Genomic DNA, 26,998 nt, shown 5'->3' with positions numbered 1-26,998 from the left:
AGCGCACTGATTGGATGGAAGGATTCATCCTCGGTCCCTATTGGCCGGGTGAATTTAAACGGGTGTTCCCGCTCCCGAGCGCCAAGTGCTGATTGGTCTGCCCGGCCCGTCCTTTGTGATGACGCGGTTTCGGCAGGATCCGGTTACGGCAGTTTTGTCGGGATTTTTTTTTTTTCTCCTGAAATTGTAATATTTTTTTTTCCCCCTGAGGTAAAACAGTGCGGGCGGGCAGCAGCAGTGTGACGCCGTAGCGGGATCCGGACAGAACAGCGAGTGGTCAGGTCTGAGGAAGGCCTACGCCGCTGCCCCGAGCTCCAGCCTTCCGCCTCTATCCCTCATACCGGGCCTTCTGCGGCTGCACTGTGTCACACAGGCAGGGAACTAAGGCTGCGGGCGGGCTCCGGACACTGAGAGAGACTGAGATCCGAGGCAGCGAGAAGCCCGGAACGCGCCCGCGGTTACTGTGTGACCCGGACTCCCCGTCACCACCCCCGGATCACTGACTGACTGACCGACCGACCGCCGGCGGAGGATGGCCTCGGCTCTGTACGCATGCACCAAGTGTCACCAGCGGTACCCGTTCGAGGAGCTCTCCCAGGGCCAGCAGCTGTGCAAGGTCCGTGAGGCCTAGTGTCCTCGTCTGGGCCTAGCCCCGTACTCCGCTCCGGGCCTACTCCCCTCACTCCCTCCTGGAGGTCACATACGGCTCTGCACCCCGGGCTCCTGACTGTGGCGCTGGGGTGATGGGTTATATTCTACGTCTTCTACCCCCATTATATAAGTCCCTACACCCCGTTATAGCCCCTATGCCCGGCGCAGTGTTCCCTATCCTTGTGGTATGGTATGTTACCCAGTTTATAAGGCACTGAGCCCCCATTATACACCTTTTGTCCAGTGCAGTCCCTCTTACCGCAGTATGCTATATTACCCAGTATTTTGGTCTCTATGTCCCCATTATACCCCCTGTGCCTGGCACAGTAGTCCCTATCGCCGTACTAGGGTATATTACCCAGTATATAAGGCCCTGAGCCCTTATTATACCCCCTTTTGCCCAGTGCAGTCCCTCTCACCGCAGTATGCTATATTACTCAGTATATAAATCCTTCTACCCACATTATACCCTCTATGTCTAGTGCAGCATTACGGATCCTTGTAGTAGGGTATATTACCCAGTATATAAGGCCCTGAGCCCCAATTATTTCCCATGTACCCAGTGCAGTAGTCCCTATCACTGTAGTAGGGTATATTACCAAGTGTATTTGGCCCTAAACCCCATTATATCTACTGTACCCTTTGTAGTAGTCCCTACCACTACAGTATGGCATATTACCTAGTGTATTGGGTCCTGAGCACCTGTTATACCCCTGTGCCAGATATAGTAATATTACTGCAGTGCAGTGTATTACCTGATATAGTGTGCCCTAAGGCAGTGGTTCCCAAACTTTGTGCCGCGGCTCACTGGGGTGCCTCAGGACGGATTCAGTATGAAATCCCGGCGGTCGGGATCCCGGCGTTAAAAATCCCGACAAGGGGGGGCGTGGATGGCCCCCCCCCCCCCCTTGCGGGCCCGGTGCCTCGCTACGCTCGGCACGCTAATTTATTCTCCCTCCCACGGAGGGAGAAACTGTCGGGATTCCGCAGTCGGGATTCTGAACGCCGGGATTTAAACTGCATCCCCTCAGGACACTTGCCAGGGTGCCACTGGTTGGTGGTCCATGACCAATTTTAATTATTTATGGACAAATCCAGTACTGCTGGCTGGCAATCATAAAATGTGTACAATCAGAAGCAAATCATGCCCTTTACCCCATAACTGAACCTAAGTAGCACATATAAACACAATCTACTTAATTTTATATATATTGTTTTGGGCCTAGGGGTGCCGTGATTCCAAAAACATTGTGAACCCCTGCCCTAAGACCTTATTATACTCCCATATTCGATGTATTAAATTATTCTGGTATAGTAGGCACTGAGACCCCATTATACTTCCCTTTGCCCAGTTTAGTAACTACTGCAGTACATTGATATTACCCGAAACAGACGTCCTGGCGGGAGCATCATGTGTTTCCGCAGTAATCTTCACACCTATCAGAAGTGCGCAGAGTTAACAAACCCATCAACATAGACCCATCACATAAGCCTTGTAGCTAGTTGATTAGTTATTCTCATGTAGTTATTTACATAGCAGAGCAAAAGAACAGATGGAAGGTTTTTAGGTTACTTTGTTATAAATGTAAATGTGTCATAAAGAAAAGTCTGGTGTGATGCTAATTCCCTTTTTGTTTTTATAGGAATGTAGAATCGCTCATCCGATGGTCAAGTGCACGTACTGCAGATCAGAGTTTCAGCAGGAGAGGTAAGGCTTTACGGTCTATAGCTGGGTACACATTTGGCGGCATGTCTCCCGCTGACGATACTTTCCATTGCAATGCATATGCTAACGAACTGCGAGAATGCACATGGCTAATGATGTGTAGACATTAGGCGATATGCATGATATTGTTGTCACACATATCATGTAATAACTAGTCTAGTGTGTATGCACCTTAATTGACATACATAGGTAAATGTTTATTTGGGACACTTTATTGAATAATCCACATCATCAGATCTAATGGTGCTCACACATGGTGAGATGTGTGATTTGAGCCTTTACAATGTGTGTTATGCGATTTGGACTGTGCACTTTATTTATTTACAGGTTCTTATATACCGCAGCAGATTCCGTTGCGCTTTACAATAGTAGACAGTGATAAGACAAACTGGGTAACAACAGACAGACTTGGAGGTAGGAGGGCCCTGCTGCAAGCTTATAATCTATAGGGATATAGGGGGGAAACATAAGGACAGGCACCAGTGGATCCGATATGATTTCCCGGCGGTCGGGATCCCGGCGGTCGGAATCCCGACACTGGAATCCCGACCGCCGAAATCCCGACAAGGGGGGGACATGGATCGCCCCCCCTTCGTGGGCTCGCTGCGCTCGCCACGCAGCGGGCCCGGTGCCTCGCTACGCTCGGCACGCTATTTTATTCTCCCTCTATGGGTGTCGTGGACACCCACGGAGGGAGAAAGTTTCGGGATTTCGGCGGTCGGGATTCCAGTGTCGGGATTCTGACCGCCGGGAAATTAACCGCATCCCGCACCAGTAATAGCATAGCAGTTACAAGTCCAGAAGGGAAGCTATGTAATACATAAGTGCCTCGGAGGGTTATGCGTGTAGAACTTAAATATGATAGGCTTGCCTGAAGAGGTGAGTTTTCAGGGAACGCTTGAAAGATTGGAGGCTAGCGGAGAGTCTTAATGTGCGTGGAAGGACATTCCATAGGATGGGAGCAGCCCGATGAAAGTCCTGTAATAGTGAATGGGAGCTAGTGATCGGTGCAGAAGAGAGACGCAGATCTTGTGCAGAGCGGAGTGGTCGAGATGTGAGATATTTTGTGATAAGTGCAGAGATATATGCTGGTGCACTATGGTTAATAGCTTTATAAGTAAGTAGAAGTGTTTTATATTGAATACGGTAATATACAGGCAACCAATGGAGGGACTGGCAGAGCGGATCAGCAGACGATGAGCTTCTTGCAAGGAAGCACTTTGAACTACACCATAGTCTGACTACACTACAATAGTATGTAGTACAATAGCGTGTGATGTAGTACAAAAATACCGGCCTGCACAGACTGTTTTGTCTTGCGATATTGATTACGTGGAAGTGCGCATCGCAAGGGAAAATAAACCTTTTTTAAAATTTGTAAACAAGGGAAGTGGGAACTACTTCACCGTGTTGAGGGGTGTTCAAATGGACATCCGGAGTCTCTCTCCTGTTGGGTACAATTTGAACTAAAAAGATCAAATCGCACACGATAATCGCACTGTGTGTGGGCATCATAACAATTAGTAGGCACACTTTTTGTGTCTCTATGTATATAGAAGAGAGTACGTCTATTACAAAACCACAGTTATAAATGATCCATGTCTTAGGAAATTGTTTGTTATTATTATATGTAAAATTTTGTTATATTTCATGTGAATGATCATCATATGCAAAATCCTCTTCTTAATTTTTTTGACTGGTCGGTCATGTATAATGCCTATTGCTTTATATGGTATTGAATAAAGTAATTGTGTGAATCCTTCTATACCAGCCTAATTAGCTATAGTGCACAGGGTACAAATAATAAATGTTAATTATTCAGTCAATTTTTTTTTTTTTTAAATGTGATCAATATTATGTAAACTTATTTCTTATAGATATTATTCCCTTTGCCTTTTGTACCATAGCAATAGCCATGGATCTTTGGTAAAAAGTTCGGAGATACTAAATACATTCCGCATATGATGTTTCAGTCTCTTAACCAGAGGTCCCCAAACACGGTCCTCAAGGCACCCTAACGCTCCAGGTTTTAAATAATATCCATGCATTCATCAGGTGCCTTAGTACCTCGGTCAATGGGGCTGATTTATATTTTGAATGGCTGCATCAACGGCTGTGTGGATACACTAGTCATTGATACATTCCTATGTTCTGTAACACTGCCTGTTACTGCTCTCAAACGCCAACAGCGTGTTAATTGTGCTGCTAGTGGCATCGCAGCCCTGGTTCTGCTTGTGCACAGTGCGGCTTCTGCAGGCGCATCAGATGTATGTAAACATTGTGTTTATGTACAGCTCTGAGTTAGGTTCTGTATAATAACTAAGCACCATAAGCTGGCTGGTCACACATAAACTAGTCTAGCCACTCCTCCTGAGTCATGTGACCTCATGCGATATATTGCAGGTACTAAAAACATGTACAATTCCGATAAGTCTGTAGCGCAGTCTGTGCGATCTTCGGGCTCCGCTGCGATGCTCAGAGGACCGCGCATTGCATCAGACCTGGTGTCAAACACATGCGATTTTGACACTTTTCATCCGATTTCTCACCAAAATCTGTGAAAAGTGACCACATCACCAGGTATTGGCCCTTGTGTGCCTTTAGAAATGGGATTTCAAGGATGGCCAAATATAGTTTGTGGGCCTCTCCTTAACATGATTATATTGTTTGACATAAAAGCTTAGCCATCCACTAAAGTTTCCATTCTACAGCACATCCGATACAGGTGCATAAGAAAATCTGTGCTGATGCGCTATCTGCACATGACACCATGACATTGCTCAGGACTGGTGACCCCCTAAATCTGTTATGGCTTCTATGTACTGCCCACATGTTCCTACGGAGCACTTTATTCCTCCTATACATGCTCCCACTGATTTTGTGTTTTTATATTTGTTTTCTCTAGTAAAACCAACACAATATGCAAGAAATGTGCCCAAAATGTTAAGCAGTTTGGAACAGTAAGTAAACCTATCCATTATATATGCGGAACTGCCGGCATGGGTAGCCTGATTTTAGTGGTCCCTCTAGGATCAGGGCATGGGTAAAGGGCTGCATGAGTGCCTATGCCCTGGGGATGTTGCTAATGTGGGCAGGCCCGCCATCGATGTCACAGATGAGGGCGGGACTGGCCGGCTATTTCACTGTTGTGGATGTACTTGGCACCTACGGAAGTGATGTACCTCCCCAAGCTCTCTAGTCATTGTGAATAGATGTAATGAGCTTGTGTTTGGATATGTTATCCATTGTAACCAATCAGATTCTACTTTTCAATTAGCCGTATTCTGATTGGTTGCTATATGAACAAGATATCCCCTTCTGTAAACCTGCATTTTAGGAAGTAAACTACCAGAAAACCATTTTCAAAATCACAGAACCAGCTGCATAGAGACGTAAGCCAGCGAGACCGTGATATAACTGGCTGTTGGGAGCATCTTCATGAAACGTGATCTAGTTGGTGTTGTGTTGCTGTGGTACTTAATTCCTGGTACATAAGGAGAATAAATTCAAGCCTTGCTGTGTTTTAACAAACTGCTGGTTTACCTTGCTTTAATGCAGTAATCCAGAATCATGAAGCTCTTTCTAGGGGACGAGAAGGGAGACGTAGGCTGGGGCTATGCACCAATATTTAACACTTTATGTTTCCGTGGTCCCACTCAAAAAATGGTGAGATGCCCCTTTTCGCTTTTTGATTTACAAATGAGCTGTAGGGATTTGGCTTTGAAAGCTACACCGCAGAGGGGAGAGGTCTCCACGGAATGTGCACATGGTCACCCTCCTCTGTTTATCCTATTTTTTTGTATTTTTTCCAAGCAAATCTTGTAATGTATAGGCGCAAATGACGATCTGCCAAACACTGGAAAGTGGACAATGGTAATTTAAACAAATTGATCCGGTCATATTTTCCCCGTTTTCCAGCATTTGGTAGCAAATTATTGATGGTCATTGCGTATCCAGCTTTACGCTCTGTGCTGCCAATTTTCCCCCATGCTGCCAATTCTCGTTAAATGAGCTTTTTGTGCGTGTGAATCTGCATTCCTTCTAAAGCAGAGAGTAGGTGCTGGGACTGTAGGGCCTTCTGAAAAATGTATGATCTATACTATTCCCAATACTGTAATGTACTCTGCCCCAGGGGTATTCCAATCTTGCCTCAGTTTTGCTATTGTGGTATGATGAAACTTGCAGTGCATGCTGGGATGTGTATTTACAGTGCGACTGTAGGGCAGCATGCGGACTAACTCCTACTCTGCAGTCAGATTATATATAGTCTACATTTCTGATTCGATCCACTACTGCAATATAGTTCTAGCTACTAACTGTATTTTCTTCTTTCTGCTCTACAGCCCAAGCCTTGTCAGTACTGTAACATCATAGCTGCGTTCATTGGCACCAAGTGCCAACGTTGCACAAACTCAGAGAAAAAATACGGACCTCCGCAGACCTGTGAGCAATGCAAGCAACAATGTGCTTTTGATCGGAAAGAGGAAGGAAGGCGAAAGGTATGGTCTTTGGCGAAGCTGCAGTGGCCTATCCTGTGCTGCTGTTCGCTCCCATCTTACTGTTAAGGTGCATAGACATGGTGCAATTCTACTTCTGATTTTGAATATATGGAAAAGTGAATTCACATTGCAGTGTTTATATGGCTCGATGCCTATGTGCCCCCCTGTGGGACTGGCAATGCAAGAAAAAATAGACTGTGCAAGCAAACTAATTTTGACTATATTGTGTACAATGTAGTGTTCTGGTATAGGCGATGTCAGTGGTTTTGGGCTCTGGGGAGTTCAAGTTAAAATGCATAGTTTTAATCGTCCATAGCCAAAATATCAGTGTGTATGCGTCTTTAGTTCCACAGGCATTAAGCCTGATATCTGGACTTTAGGTTATTCGGGTGACCGCTGTTGGTCTACAACAATTCGCAATTTGCAGACCCCCTTCCGGCAATTCCACCCCCCAGCGGACCCCCGCTCCCGCATTTCACGTACCCCTGTGACAATGGGGGATCCTGTACCGCCACAATCAGGTGCCGCCCCTAAGTGGGAAAACCGGCCCTGGCTGCCACGCTGCAGGTTCCCCCACTGCCAGAAGTGTCCCCACGGTCCTCTGCACCAGCGCCACAACTTTTTTTGCCCACATACCACTATTATACAGCCTCCTGCTCTCATGCAGACTCACCCACTGCCGGGAGCTGCATACTGTCCCCCACCCTCCTCCAGTTCTAGGGATGCCCATCGACCATCAATGATTTCAAATCATCGATGGTTTATGGCCGATGTTGAATACTTTTGCCATTGATGTGGAAGGACCAGGTGGTTTACCTACATTGATGGCAAAGGAGATCCCCCCCCCCCCCCCCCCCCCACACACACACACACACACACACACGACAGTCCAACCACCGAGTTCTGATTGTCCCACGGCCTATTCAGTCAGATATAATGGATGACCATCGATAGCTACAACAATCAATGGTTATCCAAGTAATATTTTACTACCATCGATGGCGTCTGCACAAATGCCCATCCCTACTCCGTAACAGGCAAAAACCTTTACTACCCCTCATACCCACACACCTCTATCACTGCCCTGCCTCCTGTTCTCCTGCCCGTAACTTTCGCCAGTGGGGACCCGCTCACCCTGTGTTGCCCACCTTCCCCTATCATACAAATTCCCCTACCACCCAGCCTCCTGCTCTCATGCACCCCAACTCCCACCCAGCAGGAGGAGACACTGACTCAGGGCCACCGTCCTGTACTCCTGTGCTGCCACGCTGGATCCTCACCTACTGGCAGAAGCTGCAGTGTCACCCACCCTCCTCTTTAGTCCCCGTTATGCCCACACACCCCTATCACTACCCAGCTTCCTGCTCTCCTGAACCGTAACTTCCACCACTGGGGAGTCGCTGACGCTGTGTTGCCCACATTCCCCTATCATGCCTCATAGCCCAGCCTCCTGCTCTCATGTACCCTAACTCCCACCCAGTAGGAGGAGACACTGACTCAGGGCCACCGTCCTGTACTCCTGTGCTGCCTCGATATACCCTCACCCACTGGCAGAAGCTGCACAGTATCTCCCACCCTCCTGTTTAGTTCCCCTTATGCCCACACACCCCTATCACTACCCAGCCTCCTGTTTTCCTGTGTCGTGATCTCCGCCAGTGGGGAGCCGCTGACTCAAAAACACCCTACTATACTATTGCACACCCCCACACCTCAACAACACGCACGCACACCCCCACAAATGTCACTGTACCCTCAACACTATCAATGTACATCTTACTCTGTAACCGCTTTTTCCTTTTCAGGGTCCATGGGTCCCACAGGGGACATCGGGGTTGTAGGTGGATCCAGGGGGTCCGAGGCACCAATCAGCGAAGCTTCTTAAGATTTCCCAGGATGCCCGGGCCCTCTCCCCTATAACCCCGCCTCCAGGCTCACACAGCTCAGTTTTTGTTTGGTGCCTGCAGGAAGCAGACGCACCTTTTATCAGCAGGGATTACCTCACTGAGGTAATCCCATAAGAAGCTGCTATATTTATTTTTTCTTTACTTTTATTTATTTTTACTTTGAATCTGCCGCCTAAGCGGCTGAGCCGCTTTGCGGCTGAGGCTGCTCACCGCCGTCAATCATCTGACGGCGGCGCGAGCAGCCGCATCACTCCTGCCGGCGCCGACATTCCCCCACGACCTCGGTCAAGCGGGGTAGCCCGGCGGAGGGGAGACAGCGCCTAGCACCGCGGAATCTCCTCCAGGCAGCGTGGCCGGCGTCCAGGAGAAGGTAAGGCTCTCTTAGAGAGCACAAACCGCTGCCATGCTGCGCGCTGTGGGAGACAGCCGCAGCAGCTGGCGTGGACACTGGCCCTCGAGTCAGGGACTCCACTAGACCACCGGGGACCGGAGCGCAGGCCAGGATGTGGGGGGACATCCATTTTACAAGGCTCCTTTTTACCTGGTGGGGGAAGACCAGCAAGGGGAGGTTGCGCGTAGCCTGCAGTCCCTCCCCCAGCTTTGGCGCCATTCTCCTCGGAGATAGCCGCTCAGTTAGCTGCATTAACCCTGTGCCCGCCCCCCCTTCTCTCAGACCAGCGCCATTCCCACAGGCACAGTAGTCTTCCAGAGAGAGGGCACAGTCTCCCCTGTGAAACCGTTCACTGACTAAGTGATTGCTTTCACAGCCACCCTAAATCCCCCTTACTCCATTAGAGTTCAAGCGGTTGATACAGGGTGTGACAGCATTTATAGGCTGTAAAATGGCTGTATGTAAATGCTTGTGTATGTGACTGCAATGTGCTAGTTCTTTTACTTTCACTTTCTGTCAGTATTTCTGCACTGTCCACTGTATTTCTCTCATCTTCTGAGGAGGATGACAGAGGTTTAATCCTCTAGGGTCACATACACTCAGTGATATCACTCTAGGTTTTCCTCTGTGGTATATACCTATTGTGCACTGTAACCCCCCACTTTGGGTTTGTTTGCATTATATCCAAACGGGGGTACAACCAGACAGAGTTTACAAAGCTCCTGTCCTGCAAGAGCTGTGCTGCAGGCCTGTCTAACAGGATGTCTTCCAGGACGGGTTATATGTTATTCACCTTTATCCCCCCTGGCCAGTCCTCTGCCACAGTGGTTTCCCACAACCTCCCTGGGCAGCCTAACAACAGTTACTAGGCAACCTATTGGATTGCCTTTGACCCCCTACTGCACCCTCTGTAGTCCAGCCCCCTTCACCTTGGTTGGAGGCCCTGTCTACCTCTGTGCAGATCTGGCAGCAGTTTTTGGTAGCTAGGCAACACCTGCTACCTGATGCTGCACTACCTAATAGGTTTCTGTTAACATTTGCTCTCTGTAGCACAGGTTGACACAGATCATAAGGGGAAAATAATGTTAATGCTGAGGATGTCATCAATATTCATAATGACAATATGATGATGCTATGCCTACAGCGCTCCTGCTTCAAAGCAGGGACAACTGATGTGGCAGCTCTCACTCATGCAATCCGTGAGGTGTTAATGTCAGACTTGGTGAAGCCTGAACCTACTGCTAAAACCAGGGACGGTTTTTAATAAAAGCAGAAACTAACCCTAATGCCCTCATTCAGACCACTTGATGGTAATCAGGAGGGATTAAGGGGCTAATCAGGTTTGTGAACCACGACTAATCCCTTGGTTTATTCTAAGGTATCCTTCAATACTGTTGGTCACTTCAGGATTGATATTAAAAGACCCTACCAAGGTGTTTGAAACACTCCTTAAGGGCCATATCCCCATTCACTGGGAAGGACCTCTATTGACATGGCTAAAGCCACTTTATTCAGGTCCTAGAAGACTCCTCTGAGGATGCTAAGTTATGTGTACTTCACATTAAACAAGCAGCATTATATATATATATATATATATATATATATATATATATATATATATATATATATATATATATATATATATATATATATATATATATATATATTTATATCTATATATATACATAATAGAAGCTATATCAGAGGCTGGCACTGTCGCTGCCCAGACATCCACCAGCTTCATTCAGGCCAGCCGTATCATTTGCCCAATACAGGGAAAGTGGACCTGGAGTCCTGGTAGACCTTGGAACTTTTACCTTTTTAAGGGTAAAAATTATTTTGGGGAAAGGCCTTAACAAGTTTGTGGCCTCTCTGACAGCTGCCAATATGGCGTGTCTATCCACGGCTTTACCTCAAAAAGGAAAACCCGAGATCAGTCCTATTCTAGGACCAATCATGCCATTAAGGCAAGCCCAAGCATGGGCCGCTACAGGCTCCTGCCAATCCCGGCAACCACCTGCATAACGGCCCCTCCACAGGGGGAACCCCAAGCGGGAGGCTGACTTCTCGTCTTCCTCACCTGCAGCCATACCACACATATCTCGTCCAATCCTGGAAAACAGTGTTAGACCTGGTTACTAAGTGGATCGGAGTCCACATGGGAACACCAGGTGCTGTAGGAACACCAGTGACTATACATGCCTGGGTAAAGGAAGTTGTGTCACAGGGATAAGGTCTTTGCACGGGTCTACCTCACAATTCAGACTAAGCAGAACAATTATTAAAATAAAAAGGTCTGCTACGGTCTCGGGTCATCCCTCACTACTAGAGAAGACTCTGCTACTACTCGTCTTTGGTCCTGGTTCTAAAACGGAACTTACAGGCCAATTCTAAAACTGAAGTCTCTTTAGGGTGGTGCAGGGTTCAAAGTTTCGGATGGAAACTTTAAGGGCAATAATCCTACCCATGGAACGGGGGATAAATAGTCACCCTGGGCATTCGGGACGCTTACTGGCATGTCCCAATTCTGCCAGCATACCAGAAACATTTCAGGTTTGCTTTTTAAAATAGCCATTTTCAATTCTACTTGGCTTAGCCACAGCCCCAGGATTTTGACAAAACTCATGGCTTTTATGGCTGAACATTCACCGTCTGGGTATCCGAGTCTTTCTATATATATATAGACGACCTACTACTGGTGGCCAAGTCCCTATTATTGCTGTTATCTCACCTATAGATAACAATCAGGACACTCCAACATCTCGGTTGGCTCCTCTCGCAACAAATGTGGCATCTGGAGAGCTACCCTGGACACTCAGTCATGTAGGATGTCTCTTCTCATGGACAAGGACAATTCTCTGCATCACCAAATATGGGTGTTTTTGCAGATTTCCAGAGTCTTAAGCCACTGGGCGCAATGAAAATCTTGGGATTGATGATGTCAATGTTTGAACATGGTGGAGTGGGCACAGTTTCATTTTTGCCCTCTGAACACCTCATTCTGGCAAAACGGATGGACAATATCAGGTCCACAAGTCCATGTCCCTTCTGGTTCTAAGAATGGACGAACGCCACCCTTCAAGGCTGGGGGACATTAGCTTACTCCCGAGCCTTGCAGGGCGTGTGGACCAATCCAAAAACACGTCTCTCCATTAACGTGTTGGAGCTTCGGGCAACTTACAATGCCCTAATCCGCTCTCAGGACCTTCTTCAGAAGAACCCGGTCCTGATCGGAGTAGACAAGGCCACGGCTGTGGTGTACATACTTGACCAAGGATACCCTCGCAGCACTGCTGCTCTCCAAGTAGTCTCTAGGATCTCTTCCTGGGCGAAACAGTGTCTTATGGCTCTGTCTGCGATCTTCCCAGCAGTTCTAAATTGGAAAACAGATCCCTAAATCGACTTCCATCGGGGGGAGTGGTCACTCCATCCAGAGTTATTCGCCCTCCTCAAAGACCGATGGGACCTACCAGACGTGGACTTAATGGTGTCCAGACACAACAAAAGTGTCAACATTCGGGTCAGGGTACAGGGATCATCAAGCTAGCTTCATGGATGCCCTAGCAGTTCCAAGGAATTATCATCTTCCGTATGCCTTCCCACCAAGATCCATGATTCCCAGGGTAATCAGGATATTCAAACAGGGAGGCGGGAACCTCGTCCTGATAGCTCCAGCCTGGCCACTCAGCACTGGTATGTGGACCTTCTACAAAAGTCCTCCCAACCACCCTTCCTCTTAACCTTTCGGGTGGTCTCATACTCGAGGACCTTGTCAGCGCCTGTCGTTGATAGCGTGGCGCTTGAAACTACTTTACTGTAAAGTAAAAGTTTTTCTTCCAACAAAAAAAAAAAAAAAAAAAAAAAGCCAAGGTCATGATTCAGGCGTGCAAGCCAGTATCATTCAGAATTTATTACCAAATATGGCACACCTACTGTATGTGGTGTACGGCTAGGAAGTTTGATCCAAAGGTTTTCAAGGTGGCCAGAATTCTGGCATCCCTACAAAAGGTTCTGGACATTGGACTTAGACTGCCATCTCTGAAAATCCTAGTCTCACCCTTATCCATTTGGGTTCAGATGAAATTAACCTTCTTGCCGGAGGTACGTACACTCCTACAGGGAGTAATTCATTTTCACCTCCATATGGTCCTCCTACAACTCAGTGGGATTTGTCACTCGTACTGCAGGCCTTAGTCAAGCCTCCTTTCGAGCCGCTACAAGCGGCGGATTTCAAAAGGTTGACAGACAAGATAGTATTCGTCTTGGTCATTGCTTCCGCAAGATATGTCAGCTTTTTCATGTAAGCTCCTCTCCTCATATTTCATCCCAATAGGGATGTTGTGGACTAAAACATCGCACCTTCTAAAGTTGGTCTCCAGATTCCACATCAATCAGGAGATGGTGATTCCGGCATTTAACACGGAATATATCTCTACAGAGGAACGCTTATTGGATGTGGTCAGGGCTCTGACCATCTACATTGACCGTACTAAGACGGTCAGAAAATCTAATTCCCTTTTCGTGGTTTATGAATTCCACAAAAAGGGTTGGCCAGCGAGCAAACAGACTATTGCTCGCTGGATCTGCATGGCTATTCAAGATGCTTATTGGCAGGATAATCTGCCTTTTCCTCCTTCCACCAAAGCACACTCTTCCAGAGCGGCTGACCTATCATGGGCAACACGCCAAGGTGCTTTGGCCGAACAGCTGTGCAAGGCTGCAACGTGGTCATCTGTTCATACCTTCATTAAGTTCTATGCTTTTGACACGTTCGCCTCCCAGGATTCCTCCTTTGGTCGTCGGGTACTTCTGACACCTCAGGCAAATTCCCTCCCTTGAAACACGGCTTGTGACATCCCCGATGTCCCCTGTGGGACCCATGGACCCTGAAAAGGAAAAGGAAAGTTATGGTAGAACCTACCTTTGTTAACTTTCTTTCCTTGAAGTCCATGGGAACCACAGGGCGCCCTCCCTTCAATTTGTTCCTGAGGTTTCCCTAGGTGTGATATACTGCACTGTGACCTTTAACGACCATAGTCTTGTTCATGTACCGTGATATGTATGTATGTGTACTTGGACATGTGTTCTCTCTGTCCTCTTCTTTTCTCCGCTTCCTGCTTACGGCTTGTTACCAAAACTGAGCTGTGTGAGCCTGGAGGCGGGGTTATAGGGGAGAGGGCCCGGGCATCCTGGGAAATCTTAAGAAGCTTCGCTGATTGGTGCCTCGGACCCCCTGGATCCACCTACAACCCCGATGTCCCCTGTGGTTCCCATGGACTTCAAGGAAAGAAAGTTAACAAAGGTAGGTTCTACCATAACTTTCCTTTTAATTAAACAAAACAATACACACCCCCTTCCACATCATATGCTCTCTATTTAACACATTTCACCTATAAGTCAAGTTGCAATACAGGGCATCTGTCATACAATTCTAACCATCTTTCTCATATACAAATGTTCACAAATTAAGGGGGCGCAGCCCCTTACAACGGTGTGAAGAGCGCCCGTAGGGCACGATGAATCACCTAGTATATCTCATATATAGCCAGTGTGGACTTTAACAGCCCTCCAAACCCTTATTCTTACTGTGTTTTGCAACTCCCTCTGTCTTACTGCATATTGCCCTAAAGAAGGGTGCTTAACGCCAGTACTAGATCCTCTCTGATGGGTAGTGCTCCTTCCACACCCATAGATCTGTGTCCATCCCGTGGCCCCCCCACACACACACACACACACACACACACACACACACACACACACACACACACACACACACACACACACACACACACACACACACACACACAAAGATGGGGACATAACTTATGGCTAGATCATGACAGTGTGGATGCCTATCACCATTTGTCATCTCCTACAGTCAGTGTGAGGAGCACTGCTAAATAACTGCAGGTGGTATATGGCAGGGATGCTGGGGTAATAGTTACATGCGATTTAGGATATTTATGACATGCTCCTTATCTAGAATTTATATAAATGACCCAACTTCTCTTGTCTATAGGTTGATGGGAAGCTGCTATGCTGGCTGTGCACACTGTCTTACAAGAGGGTTTTACAGAAGACGAAAGAGCAGCGAAAGACGTTGGGCTCCGCCCATTCCAACTCCTCTTCCTCGTCTCTTACCGAGAAAGACCAACATCATTCCAAGCACCACCATCACCACCACCATCACAGGCACAGCAGCGGTCACCACAAGTAAGTTGCACACTAAACAATGGTCACACGCTTACAGTTGGGATTTTGAAAATTTTATCCATAATCCTTAAATGCCTTCTTCATTTCCTTATTAAATTCTTCATACATAATAGCTTATGTTATACATTGGCAATAAAGCCTCAAGTACCCTGTTTTGCATGTAACAATGTATTTAATACAAAGGACCAGAAGGTCTGATCCATTGCATATACTTTCTAAAGACAAGTCTTACAATATCTTATAAATGTGCATTTGCATATTTGGTAAAACCGTCATTACTACCCTACACTACAGAAAGCATTGTAACAGTGCTGGTAATACTGGTTACCGGGGCATTAAACCAGTATCCTGTTGCCAGCATGGGGAGATTGACGCTCCTTCTGTCCACATAGCCAGTGTGCAATTCCTGTATACAACCCATTCTGTGGATACTGAATAAACCAAATATTATTGAAGTTGCAATGCAAAATAGGCTCAGCGCAGGGGTAAGAGAAGCCTAAACTGATTGTATGATCTTTTTACTCTTTATAAAAATAGTCATAATGTATATTTCATAGATCCAGACTGAATTAATTGGCAAAATTGTTACACCCTTGCCTCTTGCACCCCCCATTACCCAATCCGGTTGTGTTCTCCATACTCCTGTTTTGGTTCCATGTTTGCCATTGTTGTATTTAGATATGCTGATTTTCCCGGTCTAGGTTTATCCAGTATAATTCATGCATTTTCATGACTTATTTTCTTTTACTTACAGAATTAGCAGTCTAAGCCCAGAAGCAGACCAGGGAATTTGGAAACAAAGGTACGTGTCATTACTCTGGTGCATGGCCTACATCACAAAACGTACCAGGAAAGACTAAAAGATCTTAATATGTATACTTTAGAGCAGAGAAGGGAAAGGGGGGACATGATAGAAACTTTCAAATATATCAAGGGTTTTAACAAGGTACAGGTAGGAGACATTCTTCACAGGAAGAGGAGCAACAGAACACGAGGACATACACTGACACTGGGGGGAGAGAGGTACAGGTGGGAGACATTCTTCACAGGAAGAGGAGCAGCAGAACAGGAGGACATACACTGACACTGGGGGGAGAGAGGTACAGGTGGGAGACATTCTTCACAGGAAGAGGAGCAGCAGAACACGAGGACATGCACTGACACTAGAGGGAGGAAGATTCAGGGGAAATGTGAGGAAGAATTTTTTCACAGGAAGAGTAGTAGATAAGTGGAATAGCCTACCATCAGAGGTGGTAAACGCAAATACAGTAGTACAATTTAAACATGCTTGGGATAAGCACATTGATATCCTTACAAAAAAATAAGGATCAAATATGGTTTGAGGTAACATGTTAAAAAAAAAGGGGGCAGACTAGATGGGCCAAGTGGTTCTTATCTGCCGTCACATTCTATGTTTCTATGTTTATGTTTCTCTTATGTAACACTTTCACGCTGTTAATTTTACTTTGTTTTACTTTTACCATGCATCAGGCAGGAAAGGAATAGCTGTGTTTTATATGGATTGACATATAACCCTTTGGCACTGCCAACAATATCCTGTGTTTATTGTACGTGAAGATGCAGCAACCAAACGCTGGCTTGGGCCCATCAGCAGCGTGGCCAGGGCCGGTATGGCATCCCAGCGGTTGAAATACCGACCGCCACAATCCCGACAGAGGGGTGAGCGCTGCGGGCTAATTTATTCTCCCTCTATGTGTGTCGTGGACACACACAGAGGAAGAAAATGTCGGGATTGCGGCAGGCAGTATTTCGACCACAAGGATCTTGACCGCATGCGGTTTGGCCGTGCTGCTACAGCCATGTGGCAAATATTGGGTGGTAATGTGTAGCGTAGTATTATGCCACTAACTGCCTGCAAATCGTTGGAGGCTCCGTCACTACTGTGTGCGGTGCGCGCCGGAGTTCCTGGCTGCTTTGACCACCATTGCAGTGCAGCATGTGGTGGTGTCCTCTGCCAGCCTTATCGCTGCTATGCAGTTCCTCATCCCTGCTTGGGGGGGGGGCACTCTATGGTCTGCATATTAGTGCTGAAATACAGACCGCACTGTGCTAGAAGCACCACAGCAGGGAGGTTTTGAAGACGGTGCCAGAATGAACACTAGGTGACTTAATGATTACCACAATTTGATATAACCATCTGTCCTCCGTTTAGGAACATTAGATTGTTCTCATATTAAAGCAAAGCTCGGCATTTAAAAATGTCTGGTATGTTCCATGTAGATTCCATGTGAGTTAATTTTAATTATTAAAAAATAACGACCCTCCTCCTTACAGTCATAAATCTACTACTGCAATCCAGAATGAAACTCCAAAGAAAAAGCCCAAATTGGAATCCAAGCCATCCAACGGAGACAGGTGTGTTTTACATCTTACATCCGCTTTATTTCCAGTACTGTGATTTAAATATTAATTGAAAGCTCAACACAAGAGGGCAGCACAGTTGGCATAGTAGTGAGCATCGCTGCCTTACAGACCTAACATTAATTCCGGTACTTGTTTCCTAGCACGGCCACAATCGCGGGCATCGTGTACCTTTAAGTTAAGGTACACGATGGACCCGATTTCCTTTGAAATGAGGTCCATTTTGCCGGCAAAGGGAAAATCGGGGGCATCGCGTCGGTTGCGACCATTAACATTGGCCCCGACGCGATGCCCGCGATTTTGCCATAGGCTTCAATGTTAAAATATTTTTTAACATTGAAATCAGGAGCATCGCGTCGGTCTTGTGCCATTATAATGGCACAAGATGAGATGGACTTAATCAAGTAAAAAATGTGAAATGGGCCAATATGACCCATTTCACATTATATATGTCCCCGTCGTCACCCCACAATTGACGTGAACCCGAAGCGTGGCGAGCGCAGCGAGGTGCGGCGGTGCGCGTCCTGCGACCTTTTCATTCCCCTACTATCCACGTCGCGTGGAGTTGAGAATATAAAGTGTGGCGAGCCACCGAGCCCGAAGCGTGGCGAGGGGACGCGTATACCTGTGAAGTTATACGCGTCCCCTCGCGGGGCTCGCCACACTTTATATTCTCAACTCCACGCCGACGTGGATAGTAGGGGAATGAAAAGGTCGGAGGACGCACACCGCCGCCCCTCGCGGGCTCGCTGCGCTCACCACGCTTCGGGTTGGCGTCAATCGTGGGGTGGGGTTTACGGTGCAAAATTGGGGGTCTAGGGAATATTTTACATTGAATCCAATGTAAAATCGGGTCCCAGGGACCCTATTCACATTTGATTCAATTAAAAAATTGCGTTGGTCGCATCGCATGTGACCGACGCGATTTTTCCGACACGTCCACCCCGATGGAAATCGGGGTGGCCGTGCTAGGAAACAAGTACCTTAATTCCTGACTCACAAAGGACAACCGCTTGTTGATTATGGTAGATCAAGGATGGGGACTCTTTTGGCCCTCCAGCTGTTGCTGAACTACACATCCCAGCATGCACTGCTACAGTTTTGCTATTTGGCCATGCTAAACCTGTAGCAAAGCTTTCTGGGATGTGTAGTTCAACAACAGCTGGAGGGCCACAGGTTCCCCGTCCCTGCGCTAGATCCACCTGTGGTTAAGGAGCGCAGTAGTCCCCAGCTGCCAGATCAGCAATGTTGTCTGGAGCATTATCACCTCGCACATACCATTCTTTATGGGGATAGATACCACTTCTCCACACTTCCTACATTTACCCCTGTGACTCTTATCCGTCAATACAACTGTCTGGGACTGAGACCTCCAGTCATCCAGCTTAATGTCGATAGGTGTAATTTTTAGTATAGATTGTCAAGGTTCTTTTTAAATGGTAATGTTCTTTAACATGGAGTAAAGGGGATGGTAACGTGCGCCATCTGTTTTGTTAGCAATATGGGGACTTATAACTCTGAGAGTACGGTATTAGTGATATTAGAAGTTGCTGGGAATGTATCCTGAGCTATACAGTGGTTTCCCACACAACGTATTGTCTGTCAGGGGAAAAAGGGGAAGGTTTCACAAGCAATGGTTTTGTACCGTACGTAATGTTATGGCCGGAGCAAGTTGAGCGGTCATTGAATGGTGCAGCCGTGAAGAGGCAAAGCGGCTGTCCCATGTGATTGCCACGGCTGTAATATAACGACATGGAAGCCTAAATGTATTTGCCAGTATTTTGCTGGACGGACAAATCCAGTGTGTGTATATAATACTCCATAGGATGCGCACTATGGGGCAGATGTATTAGCCTGGTGAAGAGATAAACTGGAGATAAATTGGAAGGAGATAAACGCACCAGACAATCAGCTGTGTTTAAAATATGACAGTTGGGATCTGATTGGCTGGTGCGTTATCTCCTTCCAATTTATCTCCAGTTTATCTCTTCACCAAGCTTAATACATCTGCCCCTATATGTGGTCTCTGGGAAAGTGGACATAGAGACTTTTGTCCTTGCTTTATATATAATTTTTAAACCTCCTCAGCTATACCGCTGCAGTGTGGCAGGGACTTGTCTGTGGAATGCCCCTTCCATCTGCCTCCTCCCCTCACCTCTGTCCCTGGCATCAGTTAAGGTCCAAGATAAGGAAGAATCTGACTGCTACATTGCCCCTTGCTGCTTTGCATGATGTATTTTGTGGTTCTCTGGAGACTCCTAATTGGACTGGACAGATTCCATCTTCCCAACATGGTCTGTTTAAATAACAGGAGCCGTTTTGTACTTGGCAGCTACCAGAGAGTGTATCCCATCTAACCAGTGTCTTCACTCTCTATTCCCCGGAGTCATTAGTAGGTCTCTAGCCTGCCACACTAGGCACAGCTAATGGTTTGTGACCACTCCTTGGTCCAGCCACTACAGCTGCGACACAAGCCTATGCAGAAGGGTAAAAGATTCAGCCAGTTCTCCTATTTGCATGTACACCTGATTCTGTAATCCATGCCAGAGACACAGGAGCGCTAGAATCCACAGATTGCATGGTTGGCCTTTAAGATTTATATTAAAATAGTTAACAGCCCATCAGTGACTGCTTCTGCAGTGTACTTTGTGCTTAGCCCACCAACTCTACCCCCAGTCCAGATTTGTCCAACCTTTGTCTCTAGAGAAAGTTTGAAACAGACCAGTGTCCCTGCAAGAATTACTTTCACTTTATGATTTTTTTTTTTAGCACACAAAAGAGTAATGTGGTCCATCCAGTGGCCTCTAGTGGTCAGTGGCGGTACTTCACCTCCTAGAGGCGAAGAGTAGTTAGCTGTAGAGGGATATGTTGGGCTAAAAAACACAACGGCCCGGTCTGAAGCGCACTGGTGTCCCAGCGGCAGGGACGCTACCTGTGCAAATGCATGTGGGTTTTCTACCTATCCTATCTGCTGATATGTTCTTCTATTCTGCAACTGGCTTGTGTGCCACGTCCTATCATTTAGTCGTTGGAGACCGTTCGATAAAGAGTGGGGCAAATGTAAAGCAATGACATTAGCTCTGTGGCCACTTCTATACCGTTCCCTCCTTACAGCCCTGTAGGAGATGTAATGATAATTCCACAGTAGTGCGCATTGCTATGTTAAATGTAGATAGCTTTGAAAGCAGAACTGCTCCCGTACAGTTGGGGGCAGTATTTATTGTTTGTATTACAAGCCATGTATAATTTGCCGGTATTACAATAAATATTCAAATTCCAGCATTTACTATTTTAGTAGTTCAATCAATCAGTCGACAGACACTGGTGGTACAGACAACTTTGTCCTTATCAGTCAATTGAAAGAGGAAGTCATGTCGCTGAAACGTCTCTTGCAGCAAAGAGATCAAACCATTTTGGAGAAGGATAAGAAGGTATGTCACTGCGGGGGCTCCGGCTCACCTCGTTAGATACATAATCGCTTATTATCGCTCAGCGTCTGCTAAGTGATATCCCTAAGAACACATTGCTATCTTCCTCAGCTGACAGAGTTGAAAGCAGATTTCCAGTACCAAGAGAACAATTTAAGGACAAAGATGAATGGCATGGAGAAAGGTCACAAAGAGTCTGTTGAGCTTTTGCTGGTAAGAATCATCCTGGTTTGCTTTACCACTTCCACTAGGATAGCCCACATAGTAGAACCTTCAAGGTGGTTAATGTGCCCATACACTAGTCCCTTTTGGCCGATTTTACAAGAAATCGGGCCAAATCGTTTTTGTGGGGTATCAGGTGGCCATACACTGCTGCGATACATCACAGTAGTGTATGGCCACCTTTACACGTGCCTCTATTGTGGCCGATGTATTAATCGATGGACTCTAATGCTTACTGTGTACTACTAAGCTTTTTGTCTACCTGCTTTATGTGGATTTCATTTATTGTCTTGTTCTCCTGTACATCATTATCTAATACCCCTTTCAGACAGAAAAGTCTGAAAATCCCGGCAAATACACGGCATTTCAAATGCCGTGTCAATTTGCCGGGAGCAGCCTGACCCCCCTTCACACAGAAGAACAAAATTACCGGGTTGAAAATTTCTACCTGGTAATTTGCTGAATAACACGGGTATTTCTTCTGTGTGAAAGGGTCAACACGGGTCATAAATCCCGTGTCCTCGACCCTGGTCATTTCCCGGGTCGGAGACACGGGATTTACGACACGGGTGTGCCCTTTCACACAGAAAAAGAACCCGTGTATTTAATGAAATTCCCGGGTGGAACTGCTTCACCCGGGTATTTCATTTTCTGTGTGAAAGGGGTATGAATGACTAACAGATTACAAAGCAAACCCAAAAACATTCCCGGTGCTAATGGTGGTGTTTCCTGATGGTACTCCCATAATTCCAAGCTACAAATGGCGGTACTTGTGTAGTTTCACGGTGCCAGCATGGCGCCGTGCTACTTCCGGGTGTACGCTCGCCACGAAATATGTCCAAAAAAGTAACTTAACTCCATGCCAACATGGATAGTTCATACCTCCACTATCCATGTTGGCATGGAGTTGATTTTAAATAGTGTGGCGAGCATAGCGAGCCACCGAGCCCGCAGTGTGGGCGAGCGAAGCGAGCCTCGCAAGGGGACTCAGGCACCGTGAAACTACACAAGTACCCAAATGGCTATAAAGACTGTTCTAGCACACAGGTTCTCAAAGTCTGTCCTCAGGACCCCACAGGGGTCACGTTTCCTAGGCGCTGTGTATCACCAAGTGTCCCCTAAAAATCCATAGGTGACATGGAAAACCTGATCTGTGTGGGACACTGAGGAACTGTATGCCAGCATATAGGGAGTGATCAAGGATTGATGTTGCACAGATTATTGTACAATATAAGTTTATTTAGCATGCAAGAAGTATACAGTCGGGCAAAAAAGTATTTAGTCAGCCACCAATTGTGCAAGTTCTCCCACTTAAAAAGATGAGAGAGGCCTGTAATTTTCATCATAGGTATACCTCAACTATGAGAGACAAAATGAGGAAAAAAAATCCAGAAAATGACATTGTCTGATTTTTAAAGAATTTATTTGCAAATTATGGTGGAAAATAAGTATTTGGTCAAAAACAAACAAGCAAGATTTCTTGCTCTCACAGACCTGTAACTTCTTCTGTAAGAGGCTCCTCTGTCCTCCACTCGTTACCTGTATTAATGACACCTGTTTGAACTCTTTATCTATATAAAAGACACCTGTCCAACACTTCAAACAGTCACACTCCAAACTCCACTATGGCCAAGAGCAAAGAGCTGTCAAAGGACACCAGAAACAAAATTGTAGACCTGCACCAGGCTGGGAAGACTGAATCTGCAATAGGTAAGCAGCTTGGTGTGAAGAAATCAACTGTGGGAGCAATTATTAGGAAATGGAAGGCATACAAGACCACTGATAGTCTCCCTCGATCTGGGGCTCCCCGCAAGATCTCACCCCGTGGGGTCAAAATTATCACAAGAACGGTGATCAAAAATCCCAGAACCACACGGGGGGACCTAGTGAATGACCTGCTGAGAGCTGGGACCAAAGTAACAAAGGCTACCATCAGTAACACACTACGCCGCCAGGGACTCAAATCCTGCAGTGCCAGACGTGTCCCCCTGCTAAAGGCAGTACATGTGCAGGCCCGTCTGAAGTTTGCTAGAGAGCATTTGGATGATCCAGAAGAGGATTGGGAGAATGTCATATGGTCAGATGAAACCAAAATAGAACTTTTTGGTAACAACTCTACTCGTCGTGTTTGGAGGAGAAAGAATGCTGAGTTGCATCCAAAGAACACCATACCTACTGTAAAGCATGGGGGTGGAAACATCATGCTTTGGGGCTGTTTTTCTGCAAAGGGAACAGGACGACTGCTCCGTGTAAAGGAAAGAATGAATGGGGCCATGTATCGTCAGATTTTGAGTGAAAACCTCCTTCCATCAGCAAGGGCATTGAAGATGAAACGTGGCTGGGTCTTTCAGCATGACAACGATCCCAAACACACTGCCCGGGTAACAAAGGAGTGGCTTCGTAAGAAGCATTTCAAGGTCCTGGAGTGGCCGAGCCAGTCTCCAGATCTCAACCCCATAGAAAATCTTTGGAGGGAGTTGAAAGTCCGTGTTGCCTAGCGACAGCCCCAAAACATCACTGCTCTAGAGGAGATCTGCATGGAGGAATGGGCCAAAATAACAGCAACAGTTTGTGAAAACCTTGTGAAGACTTACAGAAAACGTTTGACCTCTGTCATTGCCAACAAAGGGTATATAACAAAGTACTGAGATGAACTTTTGTTATTGACCAAATACTTATTTTCCACCATAATTTGCAAATAAATTCTTTAAAAATCAGACAATGTCATTTTCTGGATTTTTTTTCCTCATTTTGTCTCTCATAGTTGAGGTATACCTATGATGAAAATTACAGGCCTCTCATCTTTTTAAGTGGGAGAACTTGCACAATTGGTGGCTGACTAAATACTTTTTTGCCCGACTGTAAATCCCAATCCCTGCAGTTACTGGGATAAATCAGTCTGTTAATACCAATAAAGTCCATCTCTGCTAAGCTGTATGTTATACAGATATAATTGTAGTGTCTACACTTAGCCTAACTGTCCATAATTAAGGGGCAGATTCGGAAATAGATGGAATTTCAGACCTGCCTGCAGGCAGCTTTGCGTTTCCATTAATCAAACTGCCAATGCAGCCAGAGGGGTCTATATGAAAGACACAACCTGCTTTGCATTGAGTGCAGCGCCCTCAGATCGCCGTCACCACCATTTGCTTGTGTAAGCGAAGGCCTACTCAGCCTGGCTCAACGCTTGCAAGGCAATGAGGAACCTCGCTTTATCCCTCCCAGAATACGGCCGCTCCGACCACCCTGTTCCTGGAAACGCTGACCTGGGGGGTACCTTTTGGTACTCTGAGATATAGGGATGGCCATCCATCACTGATGTTTGCAAAACATTGGTGGTTGACTGTCAACGTTATATTGTTCTGCTTTCAATGGCGGAGAACATTTTCTTGTTCACTAATGTTTTTGTTTTTTTCTTTTTACAGGGCAAAAACAGAGAATTGCTGAAACAGGTCGCAGCTTTATCAAAGGGTAAAAAATTTGACAAAAGTGGCAGTATACTGACCTCTCCTTGAGTAACTGTTTTTTATGGAAGGACGACAGTGTTGGTCTGTGAAGCCCTTAAAAATATCTAGGGACAAGGGAAAAAAAAACTTTTTAGTACATATTTTTTGGTTCGTACTGGACTTTTTAATTTTTTACACTTTTCAGACAAACCCATCTTCAACTGGCTTGAAGATCCCACCCCACCCCTCCGTTCCGTTTCTGCAAAGGAGAACGCGCATCACTACAATAGCAAACCTCTCACGGGCGCATAAGGCAATAATATACAAAGACATCAGAGAGCGGCAGCTGACCTAGTTTTACAATGCTCACCTTTTTAATGAGTGCTTTTACCTCTGCTGTGACAAATATATATTAGATGTTTTTAGTGTTTTTAGATATTTGAACTGTATGTTTTTTTTTTTTTTTTGTTTTTTTTTTTAAATAACATGACAGGATTAATGCTGGTGCTTAACCCCTCTCTTCTGCTGGCTTTCGGAGCCCTGCTGGGCCCCTCCTCACAGAAGGGGTTTAGACAACCATAAAAAGAAAAACTACTGTGTACATGACCTTTATGAGATTTATGGTATGAATTAAGTAGTTAACACAGTGCACTGTGCCTGCAGGAAAGCAGAAAGTGTGCTTTTGTAGAGTCTGTTGTGGATTTTTACTTGCAAGTGCCTTTGGTGTACTTTTTATTTTTTTAATTTATAGTAGTGTCGAGGGAGTTCTGTACATATGTATGAAAACCATGTTGTAATTGATTTTTGTACAGAAAGCGTCTATATAGATATGAGCGACTGAAACGCATATTTAATTTTTTTTTTTTTTTTCTGTGTGTGTGCCAAAGGGGGTGGGGCAAGACTTTGCTCTGTTCAGCAGCGTAGCCCCATTCATAGACACAGATGTGGTCAGGCCCAGCTTTTTAGTAGTAAGGTTTTTAGAATAGGAGTGCATTTTTATATTACTTTTATGGTTACATGTACAACCTTGCTGTTTTATATAGCAAGACAAAAAAAAATTATGTTTAAAAAAGCAAAAGAATAAATCGCAGCATGACGAGTTTGTGGTGTGTTAATGAACTAAGTGTAACCCTGACTATGGTCACTGTGGCGTATGAGTGTCTCATTGCGGTATCCACCTCCTAGCTCCAGTCTCTGGTGCGCTAAAGATGTGAAAAATGGCGGCATAGCTTCTTGAAGGTGATGGGATGGTTGGAAACGTCACTTCTAAAGAGTGTAATAACTATCTATACTGTTTACTGTGCAGCTTTAGTGTTGTCCCCACTGCTCCATGTACCCCTCCCTCAGAAGCAATTGGTCATCCACAAAGGTCTCAATATATATAGCTTGCTGTCATGGGCGGTCAGTTTAGATATATATATATATATATATATATATATATATATATATATATATATAATTTGCACCAATGAGGCCAGCTTGTAGATGATCAGTTTCTTAAGGGGTAACTAAAGAGGGGATCCTATTATACCGATCTAATAGGAAAGGTGGGACGCTGTCATTTAAAAGGGAGATGACGGACACTTGAATTGCGTTGTGTTTTTTTTTTTTTTTTTATTGGTTTTATTTAAAACATTATTTTGAAAGCAAAAAGTTTAGGAGCATTTGTCTCCCAGTTCAGCTGCTACTTTGTGTTCCACCTGCTATATTTTATGAGCCAGCTAGTGCATCCGTTACCTGTGTCTTGTTGACTGCCGGCACCCAGAACTACGACTCAGTTGTTGGCCGGTCCTCAAAATCCAAAGGCGTTCTATGCAAACCAAGGAAATGGGAAACAACGGCTGCTCAAGTAGCTTATAGTGTACAACGCCTGCTGCAGCTGCTGGGAGCAGAATGCATTCATCCAACAGCTGCATTTTAAGGTCCATGCACACTGGGCGATTTTCGCCTGTTTGATCAATTTTCCTGGGGGTGGGTGGGATGCTACGGAAAGCCGTCCACCCCATCGCTCATGTGCTGGTAATACCAGCAGATGAACGGCCGGGCCAGTGATGATGCAGGAGTTGTGCATCAGCGCTCATCACTGGCCAACTTTTGAGCTGAAAGCAGTTCAAAAGACAAAACTGAGCTTCTTTC

General features: G+C 45.9%; 1 protein-coding gene across 2 annotated transcripts; it reads left to right on the top strand.

Moving 5' to 3' along the window:
* Nucleotides 1–57: 57 nt before the first annotated feature.
* Nucleotides 58–25,962, top strand: FAM76B (family with sequence similarity 76 member B). Of its 2 annotated transcripts, none has more exons than XM_083170112.1 (10): nt 58–616; nt 2,295–2,359; nt 5,283–5,337; nt 6,721–6,876; nt 15,191–15,384; nt 16,139–16,186; nt 17,680–17,760; nt 21,047–21,197; nt 21,306–21,407; nt 24,842–25,962. In XM_083170112.1, exons 1-10 carry the CDS (start codon nt 533–535, stop codon nt 24,929–24,931), a joined length of 1,026 nt encoding a protein of 341 aa, XP_083026238.1. In that variant the 5' UTR covers nt 58–532; the 3' UTR covers nt 24,932–25,962. The 2 variants fall into 2 exon arrangements, with proteins under 2 accessions (XP_083026238.1, XP_083026239.1); XM_083170113.1 differs by having other exon boundaries at nt 61–616; nt 21,062–21,197.
* Nucleotides 25,963–26,998: the final 1,036 nt, after the last annotated feature.

This window comes from Crinia signifera, chromosome 2 (genome assembly GCF_055691185.1).
Source record: "Crinia signifera chromosome 2, ASM5569118v1, whole genome shotgun sequence".
In the NCBI taxonomy this organism is placed as follows: Eukaryota; Metazoa; Chordata; class Amphibia; order Anura; family Myobatrachidae; genus Crinia; species Crinia signifera.
Note: the sequence above shows the minus strand (reverse complement) of the source record. Positions and strands in the feature narration are given on the sequence as shown.

Excerpts from the sequence above, each read along its gene's own strand:
- FAM76B (XM_083170112.1), top strand. The coding sequence starts at position 533 with ATGGCCTCGGCTCTGTACGCATGCACCAAGTGTCACCAGCGGTACCCG. Across the intron at positions 16,187-17,679 it reads CAGGGAATTTGGAAACAAAG|TCATAAATCTACTACTGCAA; the intron begins GTACGTGTCATT and ends TCCTCCTTACAG. Across the intron at positions 17,761-21,046 it reads AAGCCATCCAACGGAGACAG|CATTTACTATTTTAGTAGTT; the intron begins GTGTGTTTTACA and ends TTCAAATTCCAG.